Source organism: Carlito syrichta, unplaced genomic scaffold (assembly GCF_000164805.1).
Source record: "Carlito syrichta isolate Samal-C Ts95f unplaced genomic scaffold, Tarsius_syrichta-2.0.1 Scaffold315781, whole genome shotgun sequence".
Lineage (NCBI taxonomy): Eukaryota > Metazoa > Chordata > Mammalia > Primates > Tarsiidae > Carlito > Carlito syrichta.
The window spans coordinates 113,217-134,008 of NW_007259877.1; the positions used below are offsets into that span (position 1 = coordinate 113,217).

Here is a 20,792-nt window from a genome sequence, read left to right on the forward strand (position 1 = left end):
TTTCCATGTATTTTGAGCATCACTGTACAAGGTACTGTTTGAAGCATTGAAATACAGTCTAGTCTGAGGCCATTTTTTTGTGGACAGATGCATCTGTTTTATATATACAGATGCCCCTGAAATAGTAACTTCTGTTGCCATAAGTAGATAAGAAAAGTAAGGTACTAAGAATAGCTACCTTAGCTAAACGAGCTGGCTAGTTGTGGAAAAGGTTAGCAGTATTTTGTGAAGTGCTGAGCACAGAGCACACACTTATATGGCGTGCAGAGCTTTGATCACGTAACTCAGAGTCACACTTATATTCAATTTCACGTGCGTACTATATATTTAAAATTTGTTTTCTTGGTTGTGATTTTGGTGTTTTTGAGTGAGCATCACTGTTGAATGTAATCACTGATTCTTCAGATGTTCGCAATACCTGTGGAATTGTAGATGGGCAAGTTAAAAACTTAAAGATGTTCACAGTTTTTCATATAACTAATTTTAATAAATACATGTTTATTTTATGCATACTTCAATTATTTTACCCAGCAAGTTGCTTAAAAATGACTCAACTAAGAGAATAGAATTAGAGGCCTAAAAGTGATAGGGAGCCTCTGGTTAAGAACATGGTGTCATGGTTAAGAACACAGGGTAAGGCATGGACTGCCTCCACTCTCATTTTAACTGTGTTCTTTACTGGTTCTGGGACCTTGGTCACTTTATTTAACAAGGAGACTCAGGCTTTTCATTTGTAAAATGGTGTTAGGAATAGAACATATTCTATTGAGATTGTTGGGAGGATTACATGAGAGACATGCAAAACCATGCTTGCAAAAAGCATAGTGTTTAGTCAATACCTGTGCTATTATTGTTGTTTTATTATTAATTACTTAAGTTATTCATTTGGCCCTACCAATAGTTATACTTCCTATCAACTTTCATTATAGTAGTAATGAAGCATTTCACTGATTCAGATCTTGTGAAACCTCACTTTTAGGCTGTACTCCCCCAGTCCAAGAAGGAGCTTGCTGAATAAATCACCTGCATGAAAACAGTGCCAAGGACTTGAATTAAAAAAAAACACCACCACATTAAGGAAAACCTCTTTTATTACTTTCATTGCTTATAGCATCCACTCACAAAAAAGAATTGACATGTTTATTACTAGTATTTTCTATTCATTAAGTGAAGTCTCCAAGGAATAGTATAAGTATAAAATATTTTGTGAACTTAGCGTTATCTACTGTTTATATTTAGAAAAACAAAACTATATTTTTGGAAAATTAAATAATTCAGGTCTTACTAATTCTGATGATCTTTCCAAACAAACAGTTATAATCTCTGAGGGGTTTTTTCCTCTTAAACCTTATTTGAAACTTTAAGAAAAGGATCTTGAGAAGAGATATTATTAACTTAAATAATTTAAATTAAGTAACTTAATTTACCATCTGGGCAATAATGTTTTAGAGTTTGAATATACTTGTAGAGAAAACTAATGTTAATACTGGTTTAGGAGAAAGTAAATGCTGTAATCACTCCGTCTTTTCAGACCACAAAGATATTTCCTGTTCTGTCCACTATTTGAATCCTTCTCTCTTTTTTTTGGTAGTGTAGATTAGGTTAACAATTATACCAAAACTCCACACATTTGTATTTCTTCATGTGATGTGTTTACTACTTCTCTGCCCCTCAAATGAACCCAAGCATCCTGTGAAAGGGGCTGTATCAAGGTCTTTTGGCTCAATATATTTTACCAGCTTAAAGGCCTATAAAAACTAGACAGGAACACAAGGCTAGTGGTAATGAGTGCAGGTACCTTGATGTAATTAATTGGTTTCAAGGATCTGTTCATTGAAAGAAGTCTCATTGAGAACCTTTTTACTGAGGCATGACACTTGGTGGAAGAATGGGACATGAATGGCAATCCACGATTTTTGGCATACTAATTGCAACACTCAGTGGGTATGTGTATAAAAGAGGTTTGTGCCCCTGCTTTGTTCTGTCTTTACTGCAATGGAAATAGCCCAGCAGGAAGCTCCCAATTGAACCCCTTAGGGCCTATTGGTGAGAAGAGTCATGGGTTAGAATTGGGAAAGGGAAATGTGAGGGCAAGGTTGAGAGTATCATTGGGGGTAGAGTGTTTTACTTCATTGTGTTGAAGAAACGAGTGCAGATTTTAGCCTTCCTTAGGGGGCCGATATATGTCAGTGGGTAAGGCCTTGTGGTGTTAGGAACTGAACTTCTTCGGGGCCCAGCAGTTGGAGGGAATTGTCTTTGCTACCAGTTTGCTTTCTGGTGCCTGCTGGGTCTTAAAATTCTATCTTGGGACACCAAAAGTTGCCTCTAATTTCTGGGTTTATCTTTGTCTGCCTATTGTGAACCAGGTTAGGTTTTAGGAATAATTCAGAAGAAATTTTTCTTTGGGCTAATTGTGTGGTAGGGAAGCCTTCTTGGGCATCATGTATGTCTCCTCGATGAGAGGGGTATGTGTGTAATTCCACCATTTAAATTTGGATGAACAGAATCAAAACCTTAGGCAGCTGGGTATATTATCTTCTAACTTCATTTATTTGTTCCAGTGGTGGTCTTCATTGGAATCCATATGAAAGATATAACTTTGAGAATGTGTAATCTTCTAATGGAGATGTCTTTTTAAAAAACAGATATATGCAGGTTACAGAAGAGGGAATTTATATCAGTGCAGTATAGTTAAAGTGCTAGTCTTTTCTGTCTATTTAAGGTGATGCCTGATATTGTCATGTTACAGAGGCGGATGCCCCAAACCTTCCGTGACCCAGCAACTGCTCCCCTGAGGAAACTTTCTGTTGACTTGATCAAAACATACAAGCATATTAATGAGGTAAGACTACTGATTTGTTCTAATAGCATCTATGTTGCAATACATCAGGAGAAAAAAGTTATTTTGTGACCTATTTAAGCATCTTAAACTTTTTAAAATTTCTGATGCTTTTCATATTGATTATTATGAAGACTGATGTTAGTGATTTAGACAATATAATTACAACTATATAAAAGAAGATACGTTAACAAGGACTATAAAATATAAGGGTAATTATGGATAACTTTTTAACTTCAAAGTTGTATAAATATGCTGAATTATCATTTCTTATAATAACTCTTATCCAAAATAAGAAAAAGAGCTTGACTATTAAAGTATGTAATGGTTAGAATGTTGCTTAAATTTTTATCTATTTCTACTTTTGTTGTGGATGTCAGGAAGCCCTGAGATATATTTAATACCCAGGTACAGGCGTTTGGGCTGGTTTATTTGATCTATCTATATTTCTGTGATTTTATTGTCCTTTAACTTTTTATGTGTGTTATTTTATCTATATCTTTTCATGGTATGATATCTGAAAGCTTTCTTGGTGGAAACAAATAAGATTTAAAAACATACATAGCACTTTGAATTACTTGTCTGTAAATGTCTTGCCATTTTTGCAAACTAGACTTTTTCTGATATGATTCTATGCAGTGTAATTTATAATTTCCTCAAAGTTATTCGAGCTTTTGCCTAGTTCACCTATTTTTTTTTCCCCCTTTTGAGATAGAGTCTCACTCCATTGCCCAAGCTGGAGTGCAGTGGCATGCTCAGGGCCACCGCAGCCTCCACCTGCTGGGCTCAGGTGTTCCTTCCACCTCAGCCTTCCAAGTAGCTGAAAGTACAGGCACTACCATGCCTAGCTTATTATTTTTTATTTATTGTGGAGATGATTTCTTACCAAGTTGCCCAGGCTTTGAGTTGGTTTCTCACTGCGTCACCCAGGTTAGAGTGCAGTGGCATGCTCCCGGCCGCCCCAGCATCAACCTACTGGGCTCAGGCGATCTTTCTGCCTCAGCCTTCAAAGTAGCCGAAACTACAGGCTAGTGCTCCCATGCCCGGCTAATTTTTTGATTTTTATTGTAGAGATGAGGTCTTGCCAAGTTGCCCAGGCTATTCTCGATCCTGTGGACTCAGGCAATCCCCTTACCTCAGCCTCCCAAAGTACTGGGACTTTAGGCTTGAGCCACTGGGCCCAGCCCAATTTTTTAAAAAAAACTAGTCTTTGAAACTATGTTATAAGAAAAATAACTCAGTCTGTGATTAACCACAAGGCTTATGGCTTTGGATGGGGATGGGGGTGGATTGGGCATGGATGTTTTTCATTACTTGTTGTGTTTTTTAGGCTTAAAAACTGGGCATGTCTCACAGAGCCTTTTTATTCTAGTAAAACATCAGTTCATCTTCATTTAAACTTATTTTTAAAATATTTTGGCATAAGATCAAATATAAAGTTGGGATTGACTATAAGGGGCACAAGGGAACTTGAACTTGTGGATGATGAAAATGTTTATTTTATTAGGCATTTGTTGATTATATCAGTGTACACATTTGCCAAAAATTCCTCTTTCTGTACTGTTAAGATCTGTGCCACCTCACTATATATAAATTATGCTGTAATTTGACAAATAAATGTAAATCAGGCCCTTTTACTCTTTTTGAATGGGATACTTAGGACAAGTCACTTAACATCTCTTATTTATAAAATGTATAAACAGTATAACTATAAAATGAATTTCACTGCAAAAGTTTTGTTGTTGTTTATGTCAATGTTGTTTTCTAACTCAGACATCAACTATAGAAAATTCATTTCTTTTTTTAAGAAATTTGTCAATTTTCTACTAATGGATTATTTTCAATATACTCTTGCCCTCCTCCTCATAATTTAAATTATACAGTTAACAATATATATTCTCATTTCAGGTTTACTATGCAAAAAAGAAGCGAAGACATCAGCAGGGCCAGGGAGACGATTCTAGTCATAAGAAGGAGCGGAAGGTTTACAATGATGGTTATGATGATGATAACTATGATTATATTGTAAAAAACGGAGAAAAGTGGATGGATCGTTACGAAATTGACTCCTTGATAGGAAAAGGCTCTTTTGGACAGGTAATTTAATGGAAAATGCTGAATTTCATTCATTCTTAGTGGATCATGTTACCACATTCTTTCCTCACTAGTATACTTTTAATATTTGTAAATCTAAATAATGGATATGTAAATATTTGGATTACTAGTTCTATAAAGATAATGAAACTGCATCAGCTATACAAACACCATTAGACTTTTTTTTAAAAAAAAACTTTTTTTATGGCTACCAAATACTTATTTTAATAATGATTAAGTGATTAATTTTAATCACTAATAAGTAGCTTTAAAAAAAGCTTTTATTGTTTGATTCTTCATTATGTAAGCTAGAGACATTTACCTTTCTGTCTGATATAACTCATCAGAAATAAAAGAATTATCATTTTTAGGTGGCATAGGTGCCCTCTCACTCTTATGGAGCTTGGAAAGACTGGGGCTGTGCCTTGGGTTCTTCTCCCACCTTATGTTCAAACTATATCAGGTCTCTTAAGTGGTTAGGATGTTTTTAGGATTTCTTCTTCCAGTCATTACAGGACAGGCATTGCTAATACTGTGATTGGAGTAATTCTCATGGAAAGGATCATTCAGGCAACTCCTGGTCTTTATCAGAAGAGACTCCAGTGGACCTGACTTATTCTCTTCATTCTTAGCCTCTTTTCCCTAATCACAACTCTCCCCTCCTTTTACCTGTTCACATAGCCTCATTACAAAGCACAAACCCCAAAAAACATTAGTCTCTTGTGTCAGACTCACCCAGACCAAGAGCTTTCAGTCCTCCTCCCTTGTAATTTTAAAAGCCCTTTCTCTGGTGTGGTTCCTCCAACAGTTCCAACTTGGTAAATTCTACTATCTCATCAAGTCATAAGGTGCTTTTTTTTGTTTAAGGTATGATTTACTGTTAACCCAGTCTCCTCTGACTTGCAACTCTTGTGGAGTTAGTTATTAACCTGCAATCTAAATACTTCTTTTGACTTTTCAGTTATGAGGACAGAATGAGGGTCAAAATGACATTTTCTGAATTGCCTTGTTTGTTGTTCTTTTTCTTTTCTATTCTTTATTTTTTTTCCCCCTCCTTTCCCTCTTCCTCTTCCCTCTCTCCTTCTCCTCCCTCTCTCCTTCTCCCCTTCCCCTCTCTTTTCACCATGGCACCTGCAGCCTGCATGTGCCTACTTCTCTGTTCTTGCCCTGAGAGAAAGAGATATATATGCCCCCTTTCAGCCTGTGAGGAAAAATTTGTCATGCTTAGGACAAAAAGATTACTGAATAAGTATGCTAAAAGACTTTTAACTCCTGTGTGGTCCCCTCAGGCCCTGATGTCACATGTGTAATATGTCTACTCCTTCCCATAATTTGAAGGAATTTTGGTACTTGTACATAACCCAGGGACTTTAAAAATTGAATTATAACCTCTTTTTCTTCTGAGTCAGTGGTTTCTCAGTGTTTTGGGAATCTGTCTTTATGAATATATTCCTGTGTTGTGAGAAGCAACTTCTGCTTCTCTGTCAGCCCCTTGAGGAAAGGTATTTCTGAGGCCTACCTCTTATAACCAAGGCTATGACTACCCTAGATCTAGGGATTGCTGTCTACATCTTGAAAATTGCTCCAACATATAGGCAGTTTCTCTTGACAGGACACTTTTCTAACTTTTATGACATCCACCATGAAAACTGTGGTCATACAGCCTGCTCCCTAAGCTTAGTTGCCCCAAGTTTGTTTTCCCTGTCTCCTTCACCTTAATTTTCTCATACTCTAATTCTGCAAAGCAGGTGAGCATAGTAAACCTGTGAAGATATCGGCCTATTTGACATTGAACTCCTTTTTACCAGGCCAGACTGATACTTCCCCTCTTGGGCTGAAGTATTGTACATTGTGTCCAATTTCAGGTTTAGGACATATCACTAACCTGAATGTCTTCTGTACTGACTTGGTCAAACTTTTTCTAAATTCTCTGCCAGGTCCTTGTTAGATAAGGGACCTTTCCATTTCTTTAGTCAATAGTTATCATTCCTGATTGCACATTGAAATTACCTAGAGAGCTTAAAAAAATAAAGGGACTAATGGCTAGGCTCCAAACCACTTAAATTCTGGGCACTGATATTTTAAAAACTCTCTATTGAATTTGTAATTCAGGTCCAAAACCGTTGCTTTAGCATTTAGCTAGTTAACTATTTGCCAAGTCAGTAAATACTTGGGCCCCTGTGAGTGGCCTTTGTACTCGAGACCATCTGGATTTGGACACTGAACTGCAACTCTTAGTGCAGTCAGTATATTCAGTGAAACAGAAGAATATCAAAACACTTGGTCACATGTTTACGTGGGTAGCCTTTGATGTAAAAGACAACAGATAGTATCTTTTAGAGTTGGGTGAAACCAGAAATAGTGTATTTTTCATTCCAAGTTTGATTTCAGTTGAACTGTTTATAATCTGTCATTCACAATACATTTAGCCTTGACTGATGTAGATCTTGGAACATATATTCCATCCTCTTCCTCGCATCTAAGAGTTTTCATCCTACATATTGGAATCAATTGGAGTTTCCCCATCTCCAGACTTTTTGAATATGCTAGGAAATGTTTATAAAACAATTACATATTCAAAAACTATATAATGCTGAAAATATAAATTTTATTTGACTAGTTATAATGGTTGTCACTGGTCAATAAGAAGTGGATATAGTTTTGTTTACTTAATGTATTTATTTCTTAATTTTCATGTGAATCTCTTATAATTATGAAATTCATTTTAAATAAGTAAAACTTAAAATGAGAGGTATGCACACTAATGTGCACTCATGAACACTCTGTTTTCCTTAGTGATGATTTGCATTTTAAAACTATCATAATCCCCTAATTATGGCATCTAACTTACATTGTGGAAGTTTACTGGTAATTTGTATTTGATTTTTTTTCAGTGTTGGTGTAAACTAGTTTTTCTTTTATATACCTATGATTTTATGTATGAAAATCTAGTTAAAACTTATAACGATTTCACCCATATTCTTGAGATTTAAGCCAGGCTTTTCTCTCATTAAAAGGATAGTTACATGAATTATTTTAGAGTGTTATTTAGTGACAATAAAAGAACTTGTCGGAAACCATAAAGTTACCTATTTTGTGGTTATTTGAAAATATTGTAAAAGATACAAAATGACATTCAGTTTAAAAGATTGGCTTAAAATTACTGTGCAATAAATGGATGATATATTAAATAGAAACAGATAGCATCTCTTCTACTTATGAAGGTCAGAAAAAATGAGAATCAGGTAAATGTACAGTTAGGTAAACTGTTGTGAAATGTTGCCATTAAGGGAATAGAGAATTATTCATCTCTTTTTCTCTTAGGTTGTAAAGGCATATGATCGTGTGGAACAAGAATGGGTTGCAATTAAAATAATAAAGAACAAGAAGGCTTTTCTGAATCAAGCCCAGATAGAAGTGCGACTTCTTGAGCTCATGAACAAACATGACACTGAAATGAAATACTACATAGGTAAACAAATAGGCAAACAATGCTATGCACCCCAGCCTAGACCAGAAATTTGAGTTAGTGGTTATTTTTGTATTGGTATATGTTAATTTTATTTTAAGATAGTGAATTAAAAATGTTTATTTCTGTTGGACAGCATAGGTTTATATATGTTATTTGATCTGATAATAATATTCTAAATCTTGGAGAATGTGCCTTCCAGGTGGTATAAAATGTAAACACAAATGAGAGAATTGTGTTTGGTTTTTTTTCCTTGCAATTACGAGTGCCATTTGTTGGCTTTAATGATGCACGCTTATCCAGGGAATCATCTTTCCAGTAACTTTAACCATTTCTATTTTAGCTCAGAAACTAAATGTAAACTAGTAGAACCATTTTGTCTGAATCACTAATCTCAGGCTCCTCCCCAGTCTATTTGTCAGTTTTGCAGCATTAGATGCTCCTTAGACTTACTACAAATAAAAGAGATAATAGCCACTAATTATTGAATTCCTACCATATTCTTTGCTTTCCTTCCATCATCTGTAATAATCACAGCAGTCTTACAAGGAACATCCTTAAATTATAGATGGTTGGTACAAGGAATAACGTACCCAAGGTCACAGGCTCTGGAGCTAGGTTCTGAAGCTACCTCGGCTAACTCCAAAGCCTGTATTTGTTTTGTTGTCACATAGTCTGCCTTTTAAAACAGAAGCAGGAGACAGAATAATATGAATATATTGAAGTCTAGGGCCAATTGATATGTAAACAAAACATCTTCTAATTATACTTTTTTTCATACTATAATGAAATCTAAGATGTCAGTGATTGTAAGACCCCATTACTTTAGGTACAGTCAAGAAAAAATTTGCTGCCAAGTATTCATATATCAGTTTTAAGATATAGACTTTAGGATTAATAAATTATAGAAATTCCTGTAGGCACTGGTATATAGTAACTCATGTTAAGAAGCACTGGCCTTTCTGGTCAACGTAAGGTTAAATTATATTTACCAAAGTCCTTTTAAGAAAATACGAGAGTGCATTAGAGTTCTTTTGTCCTCTCAAAATGGTAGAAACAAATAATGGATGTTTAAAAGTCGTAAACTTAAGATTATTCAGATTAAATTTCATTTATGAAATACTCCCTCGTTCCCTATTTTTACAATAAAAATGAGTTTGTTCTATTAATGTTTATTCCATAGTTTAGATAACTGATATAATCCATAATAATGTTTGTATCTTAAAACTTTTTCACATCACATTCACTGAAACTTTACTGTTCTCTGTGAATTATAACTTACATAAAGTGAGCCTATTTTCATTCAAGGGTTTTAGAAGCATAGCAGAGACATTCTAAGGAAGTTTGACTTAAAAAGGGGTCTTTGGGCTTGCCTCCTCACTTCTTTCTCCTCACTCTTAGGTGTTGTATTTTGAATGTTTGCTTTGTTAGCAGAGAAAATGTTGATAGCATTACTGTAACATTTTAATTTTGCCTTACTGAAAGAAAACATGACTGGCTTATAGCAAGTACTCAAAAAATGTTAGCTATTCAGTTTTATGTAATAATGCTTATCGTTTTGTTTTAAATAAAGTGAATTTAATTATTTATCAAGTTCTTAACTAAGAAAGTGGTAAAGAAGATGGTAAATATAGTGTCTCAGGGAACTGAGATTCTTGTTTTGTAAGGTTTTTAAAAAGAAGAACTTTAGATTAAAAAGGCCATGTCAGTTGACTTGATACCTTAAATGTAGGGTGTCTGAAAGTTATATTACTTTTTATGATGTAAATAATATATTTTAATTTTAAAGTGATTGATGAATAGAATTTATTCTATTCATGGAATTTATTTTATTGTCTTAAACTTTTGAACTTTGGGAAAGAAATCTTTTTTTAAAAAATCATATGCCACATTTCTTGATTCTTTGGTACCTGCGTTGTCTTATTAAAAGAAAATTCAGTTTAGTTCTACAACAGTCTTGCCAACTCTACATTCTCCCCCAAATTGAATTTAAAGACTGAACCAATATGCTTCTGTTTGAGCTTTCTTTGGCAGTATCTTTAGTGCTCTCCACATTGTAGATACTAAGTAAATGAATCGTGAGGTCAAGTGAAACTGAATGTATTGATCTGTCATTAGAAGAACATTCTAATCAGAGAGTTTCTTAAAGAGCTTCTACATTGGAATTCTGACATCAGTGTTTTTGCATTCCTTTTATGGCAACTACTTAACCAGGATATTATAACCCACGCATGGACCATGTCTATGAGGTCTAATGGAGCCATGTTTTTAATTTTAAACCTATCAACTGAAGTGATTACGAGCAGATATTATACATCTTACATAACCTTTAAGGATCCTTTTGATTATTTGCTGTGTCAAGTAGCACTATAGATTTTTTCATAGCCATGAAGTTATTTTTATTGTATTACTTATTCTAACAGTTAAGATCACTTGTATCCTGAAAGATCTAGAAATAGTATTGATGTGCAATGCTTCAAGGCAGGCAGACCAGTACTACTCCCAGGAAAACACTATGTATCCACAGTTCTTAGTAATCAAACATTGAATACTGTACATTATTCCAGATAGATCTGTAGAAAAACCTTTGGTTTGGGGATACTAAAAGACCAAAATGAAGGTAAACTTGACAAATGGCGGTTTTATGTTATTCCTCAGTTGAGTTACAAGTGCTAGTTTAGCATGTGCAAGAATGTTTATAGTGAAGGGCAGCACTTTACTATATGGAATAACCTCATCTGATATGAAGTCAGTTAATTCTTAAAGCACAATCTTTGAAACAATTTAGTAAGTATTAAGCCTTTTTAGAGGGTCAACAATGATAGCAAATCATGTATTATGTAATGTTTCCCTATTCATGGGCCTACTCTTTATTTCTTCTTGTGGTTGAGCTTTATTTTGAAGTTTTTCCAAACCTTCAGTTTCGCACAAGATTTCCTATCCAATTTGATGAACATAATCAAGTGACTTGATTATGGACTCCAGTACCTTACAAAGGATGCGTTTAAAGCATTTGCTATATTTGCCTTTAAAAAAAAAAGCTGTCTTATTTTTACAATTGTTACAGAAAATTACTAGTGAAATTTAAGACTCAGCAATGCAGATTATGTATTTATATATCAAAGCCTACACAGAGAGAGCTGCCAAGTACAGCATTGTCACAAACCAGAAATCCCAGTAGATGGAGCTTAGACATAGGAAGTTGGGAGGTAGGGCTCTCAGGAAGCAAAAAGTGCTTTCTTTTATAAATGAAGATAAAGTGGCTGAGGTGTCAGTACTGTTTGACAATTTGCCACTGATGTTTTTAGGCATGTCTTACTTTTTTTTAGACAAAGCATTTTGTGGTACTTCTTACATTATATCACTTATTGACAGGCATTACACATTTAACTTAGCAGAAGAGCATTTTAGATATTCTTAACTGATTAAATACTGCTGTTATTGCAGAATGCTGATCTCCAAAGTTGGTTTTCACTTTGCATTTGACATTGTAATGTTACAGATTGTTTGAAAGTGTGTATGTATGTTACTCTCATGTTTTGGTATGTGTTATTTTAAATGAACCTTTTTTTTTTCCAGTGCATTTGAAACGTCACTTTATGTTTCGAAACCATCTCTGTTTAGTTTTTGAAATGCTGTCCTACAACCTCTATGACTTGTTGAGGAACACCAATTTTCGAGGGGTCTCTTTGAACCTGACACGAAAGTTTGCACAACAGATGTGCACTGCACTGCTTTTCCTTGCGACTCCAGAACTTAGTATCATTCACTGTGACCTAAAACCTGAGAATATCCTTCTTTGTAACCCCAAACGCAGTGCAATCAAGATTGTTGACTTTGGCAGTTCTTGTCAATTGGGGCAGAGGGTAAGTATTATTTCAGAACTTGTGAATGAAATAGTGTTAAGTAGCACAGTGGAGAACAGTTTAGGTAGCTATTTCAAATGTTAATAATATATATACAGTTTGGAGGCAGAGGACGGTTATTAATCTTTAAAATGTAGCATTATGTTGATAACTTTTGGGGTAATACTTTTTTAAATGCAAATAGCAATGCTTTGAATTAAAAGATAATGATTTTTCTAAGTGGAGATATTTAAAATTATATGTGTGCTGAAAGAGTATAAGTGAGAATAGGAGATGAAAGAAGTATTAGATGATTTTGTAATTATATTTCCCAAATAGAAGTTTTCGTATACATTTTGGGACTTTGAATTTCTGTTGTAAAATACTTCCTGAAAACAAGATACATATTTTTCCTCAAAAACTGATGATTTAAAAAAAAAGTGCAAGTAATTTTGCATTAATCAGAGTAGTGTAGTATAGAAATTCACAGTTGATAGACTTACTTGTTTTGGTAAGTAAATTTGTCCTGTTTTACCCCCTGCTAATTTAGACTTTATGTAAATTCTGACAGATGTCCAAATTGGTTCTTCAGACTGCTAAAAACAGTCACATCCATAATAATAAATAGGTTAAGTTTAGCTGACTTAGGAAAGCAAATTTTTTTCCAACATTCTTCCTAGTATTACGAAGACTACTCTAATAGCATTGTTTTACGTATAAATAGAAGCTATACGTGTCTCTTCTTGAAAGGAATTAGGATCACCATTTGATATTTTACATTTTTAACATTTTAAATACAACAGGTTAATTTAATCACAAGGGTTTAGGTCAGGTCGTCAGGATTATCTGTTTTTTTTTCTTTGGTTATTTTTTGCAGTTTATGGTAGCAGTGTTGTTGAAATAGTTTTTAAAAATAGGAGTAGAAAGCAAAATTTTAAGTTCTAAATGCCTCCAAAAAAATCAAGAGAAGTTCATAGTTAATACGGAATAAAGTATATCATGAATGGAAAATAACATGCCCATCTTGAAAGTAATTTGAATAGACTTTATAATTGGAAATTTTTTTTCCTATTTAAACTAATTAACATTTTTCCTAATATCCAACACTATTATCTGTGTCCAGCCAAACAAAGACAACTATCCCTTTAGCTCAGTAAGTTTTTAAGTGTTCGAGTTCATTGGAATCACATGGCAAGTTATTTCTAAAATGTACACACAGTGGCTCTGCTCCTAGATCTATTGGTTCAGAATCAGAGGTGGCCAGGGAAGTGTGTTTTGGGGTAAAGTCACTCACTGCTTTAAACACATTGAATAGGCAGACCACAGACTTACTTCCATAAGCTGTGAAATATGTCCACCTCAGTAGTAGGTAGTCCTTTGGACCTAGGGAACTAATAATGGTTTTGACTTATAAAAACTTGGAAATGTGGTGGTACTTGTGGGTTCTTTTGAATTAGACTTACTTCTTATAGTGTCTTAAGGTTAGGTTGATTGGCCTATGAAGGCCTAATATTGTTCTTGAAGACTTGGCTGGTGGTTTCGGTGAGAACCACAGAAGATGTCATGATTGTTAAGTTAGGAAGTTTAGTCAGGAAGCTTTTGTTTCTCCTTTAATAGGGTTCTTTATTTTATGTTATTTCTAGATGCAAATTTATAATAGCTAAGTGAAATGAATTGATCTCTGAAGACATTCTCAGATTACTTCATTAAAAATAGTCCATTTTAAGATTTTCTTTCTCTTACAAGTCTTGGATGCAAGTGGGAGGGGGCAGGGTAGACAAGAGGTGATTAGTCAGAAACAACTCCCAATTGATTTTTTTTTTTTTTTTGAGTCGAAGCCTCACTCTGTTACTCAGGCTCTAGAGTGCAGTGACATGCTCATGGCCACCTCAGCTTTGACCTGCTGGGCTCAGGTGATCCTTCCGCCTCAGCCTTCCAAGTAGCTGAAACTACAGGCGTGTACCACCATGCCCAGCTAATTTTTTGATTAATTGTAGAGATGAGGTCTCACCAAGTTACCTAGGCTGGTCTTGAACCCTTGACCTCAGGCAGTCCTATCGCCTCCACCTCCCAAAATCCTGGGATTACAGGCGTGAGCCACCGCGCCGAATGCAATTGAATCTTTATATGGCAGTGTTTTTGGGATTTATCTGTGAGACGGTAGAGTACAGATGCCTGAATTTTACAGTGTACTGAAGTTATTTGACTCTTAATGCTGAAATACATTCTTGAAGTTATTTTAACTACCATCTGGCTTACGTTAATGGTGAACCAAGTGTCTTACCATAGCAGAAAGGAATAATTAATAGGGAGATAAATTACTGTCAATAATATTTTTACCTAGTAAGGCATAATTGTTTGTTTTAAGATATATCTTGATTATCAGTTAGGATTGGGCTAAATGCAAAGGCTTGAATTTTTGGGTATTTACGTTTCATAGATTAATCAATCCTTTAAAATATTTAGTTCTTTAATCAATATTCATAGTCTGTTGTAGAAATCAGTAAATGGAGCCCTAATTCAGGAGTTAGCCAGCTATTTTCTTCTTTGAATATCAGTTGGATCAGTGTTCTTAATTCAGTGTTGACCACAATTATAAGCAAAATTTATAATGAATTAATACTATTTTGAAATATATTTCAGATATATCAGTATATTCAGAGTCGCTTTTATCGGTCTCCAGAGGTGCTACTGGGAATGCCTTATGACCTTGCCATCGACATGTGGTCCCTTGGGTGTATTTTGGTTGAAATGCACACTGGAGAACCTCTGTTCAGTGGTGCCAATGAGGTAAATGATGTATTACTTTTAAAATTCTGTTTTCATAATTGTGTTTGTTATCTATGACAATGTAATTTGAAAGCTATTTTTAGGGAAGGATTTCTATTTACCAGCTTAGTTTTTCAAATGTGAGTTCAGTCTTGAACTTATGTTATCTATGTTTTCAGGTTTGTAAGTTGTCATACATTGGTGAGTTTAGAATTATGAAATGGGGGGAAGTAAGATATTTTTATCTGCTAAGGAAGGACAACTACTAATTATTTTAAAATGTTAATATTGTTGTGTAACTTTTACAAGTTTTAAATACAGTAATAGAAGGCTTAAAGATGATAAGGAGTGAGGGCCACCCTGAAAAATGATACAAATATCACTATAGATTTTGAGACTTTGATTTGGAATTAAAGAAATAATGACCAGTAGACTTGTTGGATACTCAATCCCGATAATTCAGGGTGAACTAGGATTACAGAATTTTAGGGCTCCAGAGACTGTGTAGTTCTGCAGTCCTTGAGTTTTCAATCTTTGTTCTTTGGGGATTTTTGAAGGTCTGAGGCAGTGACCGGGAGGGCAGGGGAAAGGCTAAGCTTCCCTGCAGTGGAAGGAATTGAGCTTTCACTTGCTTTAAAACTATTTACAGCTGGGCTCGATGGTTCAGCCTGTAATCCCGTGCTTTGGGAGGCCGAGGTGAGTGAATTACCTGAGCCCGCGGGTTCAAGACCCACCCGGGCAACTTGGTGAGACCTCATCTCTACAGTAAATCAAAAAATTACCTGGGCATCGTAACGCATGCCTGTAGTTCCAGCTACTTGGAAGGCTGAGGCGGAAGGATCCCCAGAGCCCAGCAGGTCGAGGCTGCGGTGGCCGGAAGCGTGCCACTGCACTCCAGTCTGGGCGACAGAGTGAAACTACAACTCAAAAAAACCCAAAACAAAACTATTCATGTGTGATATTTTGTTTGCTTGTTTTTAAAAAGAGAAATTGATCAGTCTATTCATTTATAAGTGAGAATAGAAAGGCCAAAGGCTTTTAATGGCATACTAGATTATGCAACTGTTAATTGGTGGCATCAGAAACTTTTCCCTTCCATCTTTCCATTTAATTCATTCTAACTTTGGCAAGTGAACTACTCTTCGGTAGCAACTACCATCGTATTGTTTATTGTTTCATTTTAATATAAGTAATATTACCCTGTAAATTGTTACCTATCTTGGGTTTAAGCAATGCCAGGATCACCTGAAACATCCAGTGGTTTCCCCATCTCACTCATGGTAAAAGCCAAAGTTGAGCTCACAAATCCCTAGTCCCTCTGGTGCCAGTTCTCTTTCCAATACCTCGTCTCCTCCTCTTTGCTCCTTACTCTGTGGTCTAAACACAACCTTCTCTATGGCCCCTTGAAAACACCAGCTGCAGGCTCAAATCAGGCCCTTTGCCTTTGTTTTCTGTGCCGAAATGCTTCTTTCCCAGGTGACACTTGATTCCTTCCCTCACTGTCTTTAAATCTTTGCTCAAATGTTACCTCCCCAGTAAAACCTGTACACCCTCCTTAAGCAGTACCCTTTCTCCTCATCTCCTTTTAATTTTCTCTATAGTTCTTAGTCATCATCTGACATAATGTATTATTTGTTGATTGTTGGCCTCTTGTCCCTATAACATAAACTTCTTTTTGTCAGGGATTTTTGTCTGTTTATTGCTAGATTCTACTATCTAGCATGGTTTCTAGCATGTAGTAAAAATACGTGGCATGTTTTTGAGTGACTCAATGTATAACTTTAAAAAATACCTTATTAGGTCCCTACTTTATTAAGCCTCTGGAATTTTTTTGGATGGTGTTTTAAAACTCTCTCAAAACTGATACTTTAAAACTTCCTCTCAGCCTTCCTTATTCACCATTGTATCCATGGCCACCTGACATACTATAGATTTATGTATTTATTTGTTAATTGTCTATCTTCCCTTCTGTGGAATGTTTAATGCCTAGAGGGTTACTTGAGACATAGGAGATGGGCAATTTATTTATGTTTAAATGAAGAAATTAATGAATTATCAGAAGAAGGATGTACAGTAGAAATTACAGGTTTTGTTTTTGTTTTTATTTTTAATACAGGTAGATCAGATGAATAAAATAGTGGAAGTTCTGGGTGTTCCACCTGCTCATATTCTTGACCAAGCACCAAAAGCAAGAAAGTTCTTTGAGAAGTTGCCAGATGGCACTTGGAACTTAAAGAAGACCAAAGATGGAAAACGGGTAAAATAGGGATAGATTTGTTTTGAGCCTTTGTTATTTCTTCACCAGAGCTGTCTTTTTAAAACTCATTTTGTATTTACTTGTTACAGTTAATAATTCCGTTTGTTTAAAAGTTGAATATAGTCTCACTTGAGCTATCTGTGTGGTTCGGTGTTTGACTAATGGTCAGAGTTCTCTTTAATGCTTCATTTTGAAAACTACATATCTGCATTTTGAGAGAGCTGATCAAATTGTCCTTCTTTGTTTCAACAGTAGAATCAATATATTTGATTTGTTTCTCACAGCTTGGGCATGTAGTGAAGTCACAGTTAACAATACTACAACTATAAACAGAAGTCCCAATTGTAGTCAATTTTTTTTTTTTTAAGTTCATTTGGGGAGATAGGTGAGATGATTTTTGACTTAAGCAATTCGTAGTTTTTCAAGGGTGTTAACTGACTAGATGATATGATAGAGTTTAGATGCTAATTTGAAGACCTGGATAGCAGAAATTTTACATCTCCAAAATCTTCAAAAGTGAGGTTTAAAAACATTAAACTTGTTTTAGTAATTTTATTTTACTTTTTTTAGATTAGAAAATATAGGTTATTTAGAAAGTACATTAGAGAGAATGAGAGAAGAGATTCACCTCCCCAAAGCAGGGAAGGGGGCCAAAGCCAAGAAACATGGCAATAGCCATAGCTCAAAAAGCATGTGGCCACACCAGAGTCTAGTAAGGCAATAATGGCCAGTGATTTTCTTTTAGCTAAGGGTTTTTTTTACCCACATACCTAAACTGTCAATTTAATACAGCAAATGATGACAATTTTGCATCTTAATTTATACTTTGGTTTTATAGATCTGTAAATAATCATACATTTTGTAATATATCTTGGTCCTAGTATGGAATGAATATTATATATAAATATGTGATTGAATACAGTATACACACATACACACGTTACTTTGTGACTAATTTTAACATTTAAGAGATTTTATTCTTGCTCTGATTACTACTTTTGCCCTTGCATTTTAGCGATGCTGCCACCAGGTGTCATTTTCAGTGAACTGAAGATGATGATTGGGTTGCTTTAATTTACCTCCACATAGCTAGAGTCTTAACTTTTAATATCAAAAGATTTCCTCTCAAATATTTAAAAAATATATATGTAGTTATATTCTTCACAACTGAGTTGTAACTTATTACATTTTGCCTTATTTTTTAAAGTTACAGGCAGTGTAATTTATAGCTGCTACAATAATGCCCATGCCCCTTGAGGAAGGGATGGAAAATACCAAGTGGACATCCTGAGTCCCTCTTTTATCTTTGTTCATATAGCCTGTCAATCATGACCCATTTTTCTAATCCAAAATGTAGTCTGAGAATTCTCCTTAGCTTCACCAGCATTCCTTAGCTCCTACCAGTTTGAATTAGCATGGAGGATATGAATCTCCTTTATGATTTATCTGTCTGCAATATAGGCTGCTACTTCTTTCTCCATTTTGAGTTTAGTTGTTGCTTCTATTTTTTTTTCCTCAATAAAACATCCCATTTCATTTCCCAAATCTGTCTTCTAAAACCATAGTGATCTATCATTTCTTTCAAATTGATCTATAGTAATTACTGGGGGCACATTTCAGAAATTAGTGGTTCAGTCTTTTCCCTTTTAAAATTGGAAATAAGTATCTTAATCTACATTTAATACATATTAATTAACTAGATTTTTTGTTTTTTGAGTTGGAGTCTCACTCTGTCACCCAGGCCAGAGTGCAGTGGCATGCTCACGGCCACTGCAGCCTTGAAAAACTGCTTGGACTCAGGTGATCCTTCCACCTCCGCCTTCCAGGTAGCTGGAACTACAATCACACGCTACCATGCCCGGCTAATTTTTTATTTATTGTAGAGCTGAGGTCTCGCCAAGTTGCCTGGGCTGGTCTCAAGACTGTGGGCTCAGGCAATCCACGTGCCTTGGCCTCCCAAACTGCTAGGATTACAGGCTGAACGACCGATCCCAGCCAGTTAACTAGATTTTTATGAGCTTTCTTCTCTTAGTCACCCTTAGCAATTGAATTAAACAACTTTATTTTTTTAAAGTATGAAATAACTGTTTTGCTTTTAACAGAAATAAGTTTGGCAACAAAAAATCAAATTCATAGTCAAATGATTACAGAGAATACACCACTAATATTAACCAGAGATATAAATAGATGTGCATGCATTTTCATTGGTTATCTTTGTGTAGTTTATTTGCCTAGCGATTTTATTTTTACTTCTAATTTCTCATTGTATGTTTCAAAAGCCTATGTTAGAATTTTCTTTTAATAAAATCCATACCTTCTATATTTTTCTTCTTTGATGGGGGAGGGAAATGAAGAAGTAAGACAAATGATGTCTTCTTTTGTTGAAGTATATTTTATATGCAATAGGATACGTATTTTAACTGTTCAGTTTGAGTTTTAACCTTTATATATAGACTATATAGCTATATATACCTTTTATATAAATTGTTTACATAAAAACAATTTTGCCTTTATATAAACAATACATATAACTATACACACACATGCACAGAGGGGAGTTATTTATGTATTACTTTTTGAAGTTGAATTATGATAGTAATGTGTAGTATGATGTTAGCTCAACTGTGCTTCTACCATTTTCTTCGACTGTCCTGCCTATTGCATAGTGATGCTAACATTCATTTGATTAATGCCATCTTTTGAGCAAATGTCATACTTAAAATGTGCATACATTTTTTTTTTGACATCCCCTGTAGTTTTTAAATTACCCTTTGACTTTAAACCTGTCCTTACCTTTATATTTAAAGCATGACTTTTGTATACAATATATGGTCAGGCTGTCTTAAAATCTAGTCTGATAGCCTCCTTTACAATGACTTTTAGTCCTTTTAATTATTCAGAGGTTTGGGATTAAGATTGTGTAATTCTGTCTAGACCTTTTCTACCTTTTGTGCACTTGTTGCCATATACACTTCTGCATATGTTATCAATCTCAGGACATGCTATCAACTATTTAAAGAAAGAAAGAAAAGATTTTTTAAAGAAGATTTAATACACATAAAAAATAAAGATGTAAATAAAAACAGACTTTTAAAGAAGATTTAAAACACATAGAAAATAAAGATAACAGGATGACCATTTCTGTTTATCCTTTTGGAGGGCAGGCCCCTTGTAGTACAGGCTTCCCCGCTAGGTAAGTGTTCTAGGAACCCATTGGCATCAGTGTACCAGCTCGCGTTGTGAGAAGCTGTTTGGCCTCAGTGAATTTTATTTCTGGAGATTGTTTGAATGTGTTTGCCTGTTTCATGAAGGATGATTTATGAGCATTTCTCCCCACTCGGTGCTAAAGTATTCAGCAGTTTTTGACCGAAAATGGTATGACCCCTGTGTCCCACCCTCCTTATTCACCCTATCTTACCCTGAACGACTTTTTTTTTTTTGTTTCCTTGGAAGAAAAAAGTTTTCTTTTTTTTTTAAAGTTGAAGTCTCACTCTGTCGCCCAGACTGGAGTGCAGTGGC

The 20,792-nt window shown here is 35.0% G+C and overlaps 1 protein-coding gene across 4 annotated transcripts in view; it reads left to right on the forward strand.

The window, feature by feature from the left end:
- The window catches only part of DYRK1A (dual specificity tyrosine phosphorylation regulated kinase 1A), a 159,545-nt gene that overhangs the window by 61,334 nt on the left and 77,419 nt on the right, over positions 1-20,792 (forward strand). For 2 of the 4 annotated variants that reach the window (XR_505339.1, XM_008073234.2), the window contains exons 3-8: positions 2,723-2,842; positions 4,748-4,936; positions 8,258-8,405; positions 11,982-12,268; positions 14,891-15,037; positions 17,133-17,273. Coding sequence is in view for 3 of the 4 variants with exons in the window: in XM_008073234.2 (XP_008071425.1) it covers positions 2,723-2,842; positions 4,748-4,936; positions 8,258-8,405; positions 11,982-12,268; positions 14,891-15,037; positions 17,133-17,273 (1,032 nt within the window). In the remaining variant the exon portion in view is untranslated. The remainder of the gene's footprint in view (positions 1-2,722; positions 2,843-4,747; positions 4,937-8,257; positions 8,406-11,981; positions 12,269-14,890; positions 15,038-17,132; positions 17,274-20,792) is intronic. The other 2 variants (XM_008073235.2, XM_021706556.1) reach the window with 1 other exon arrangement.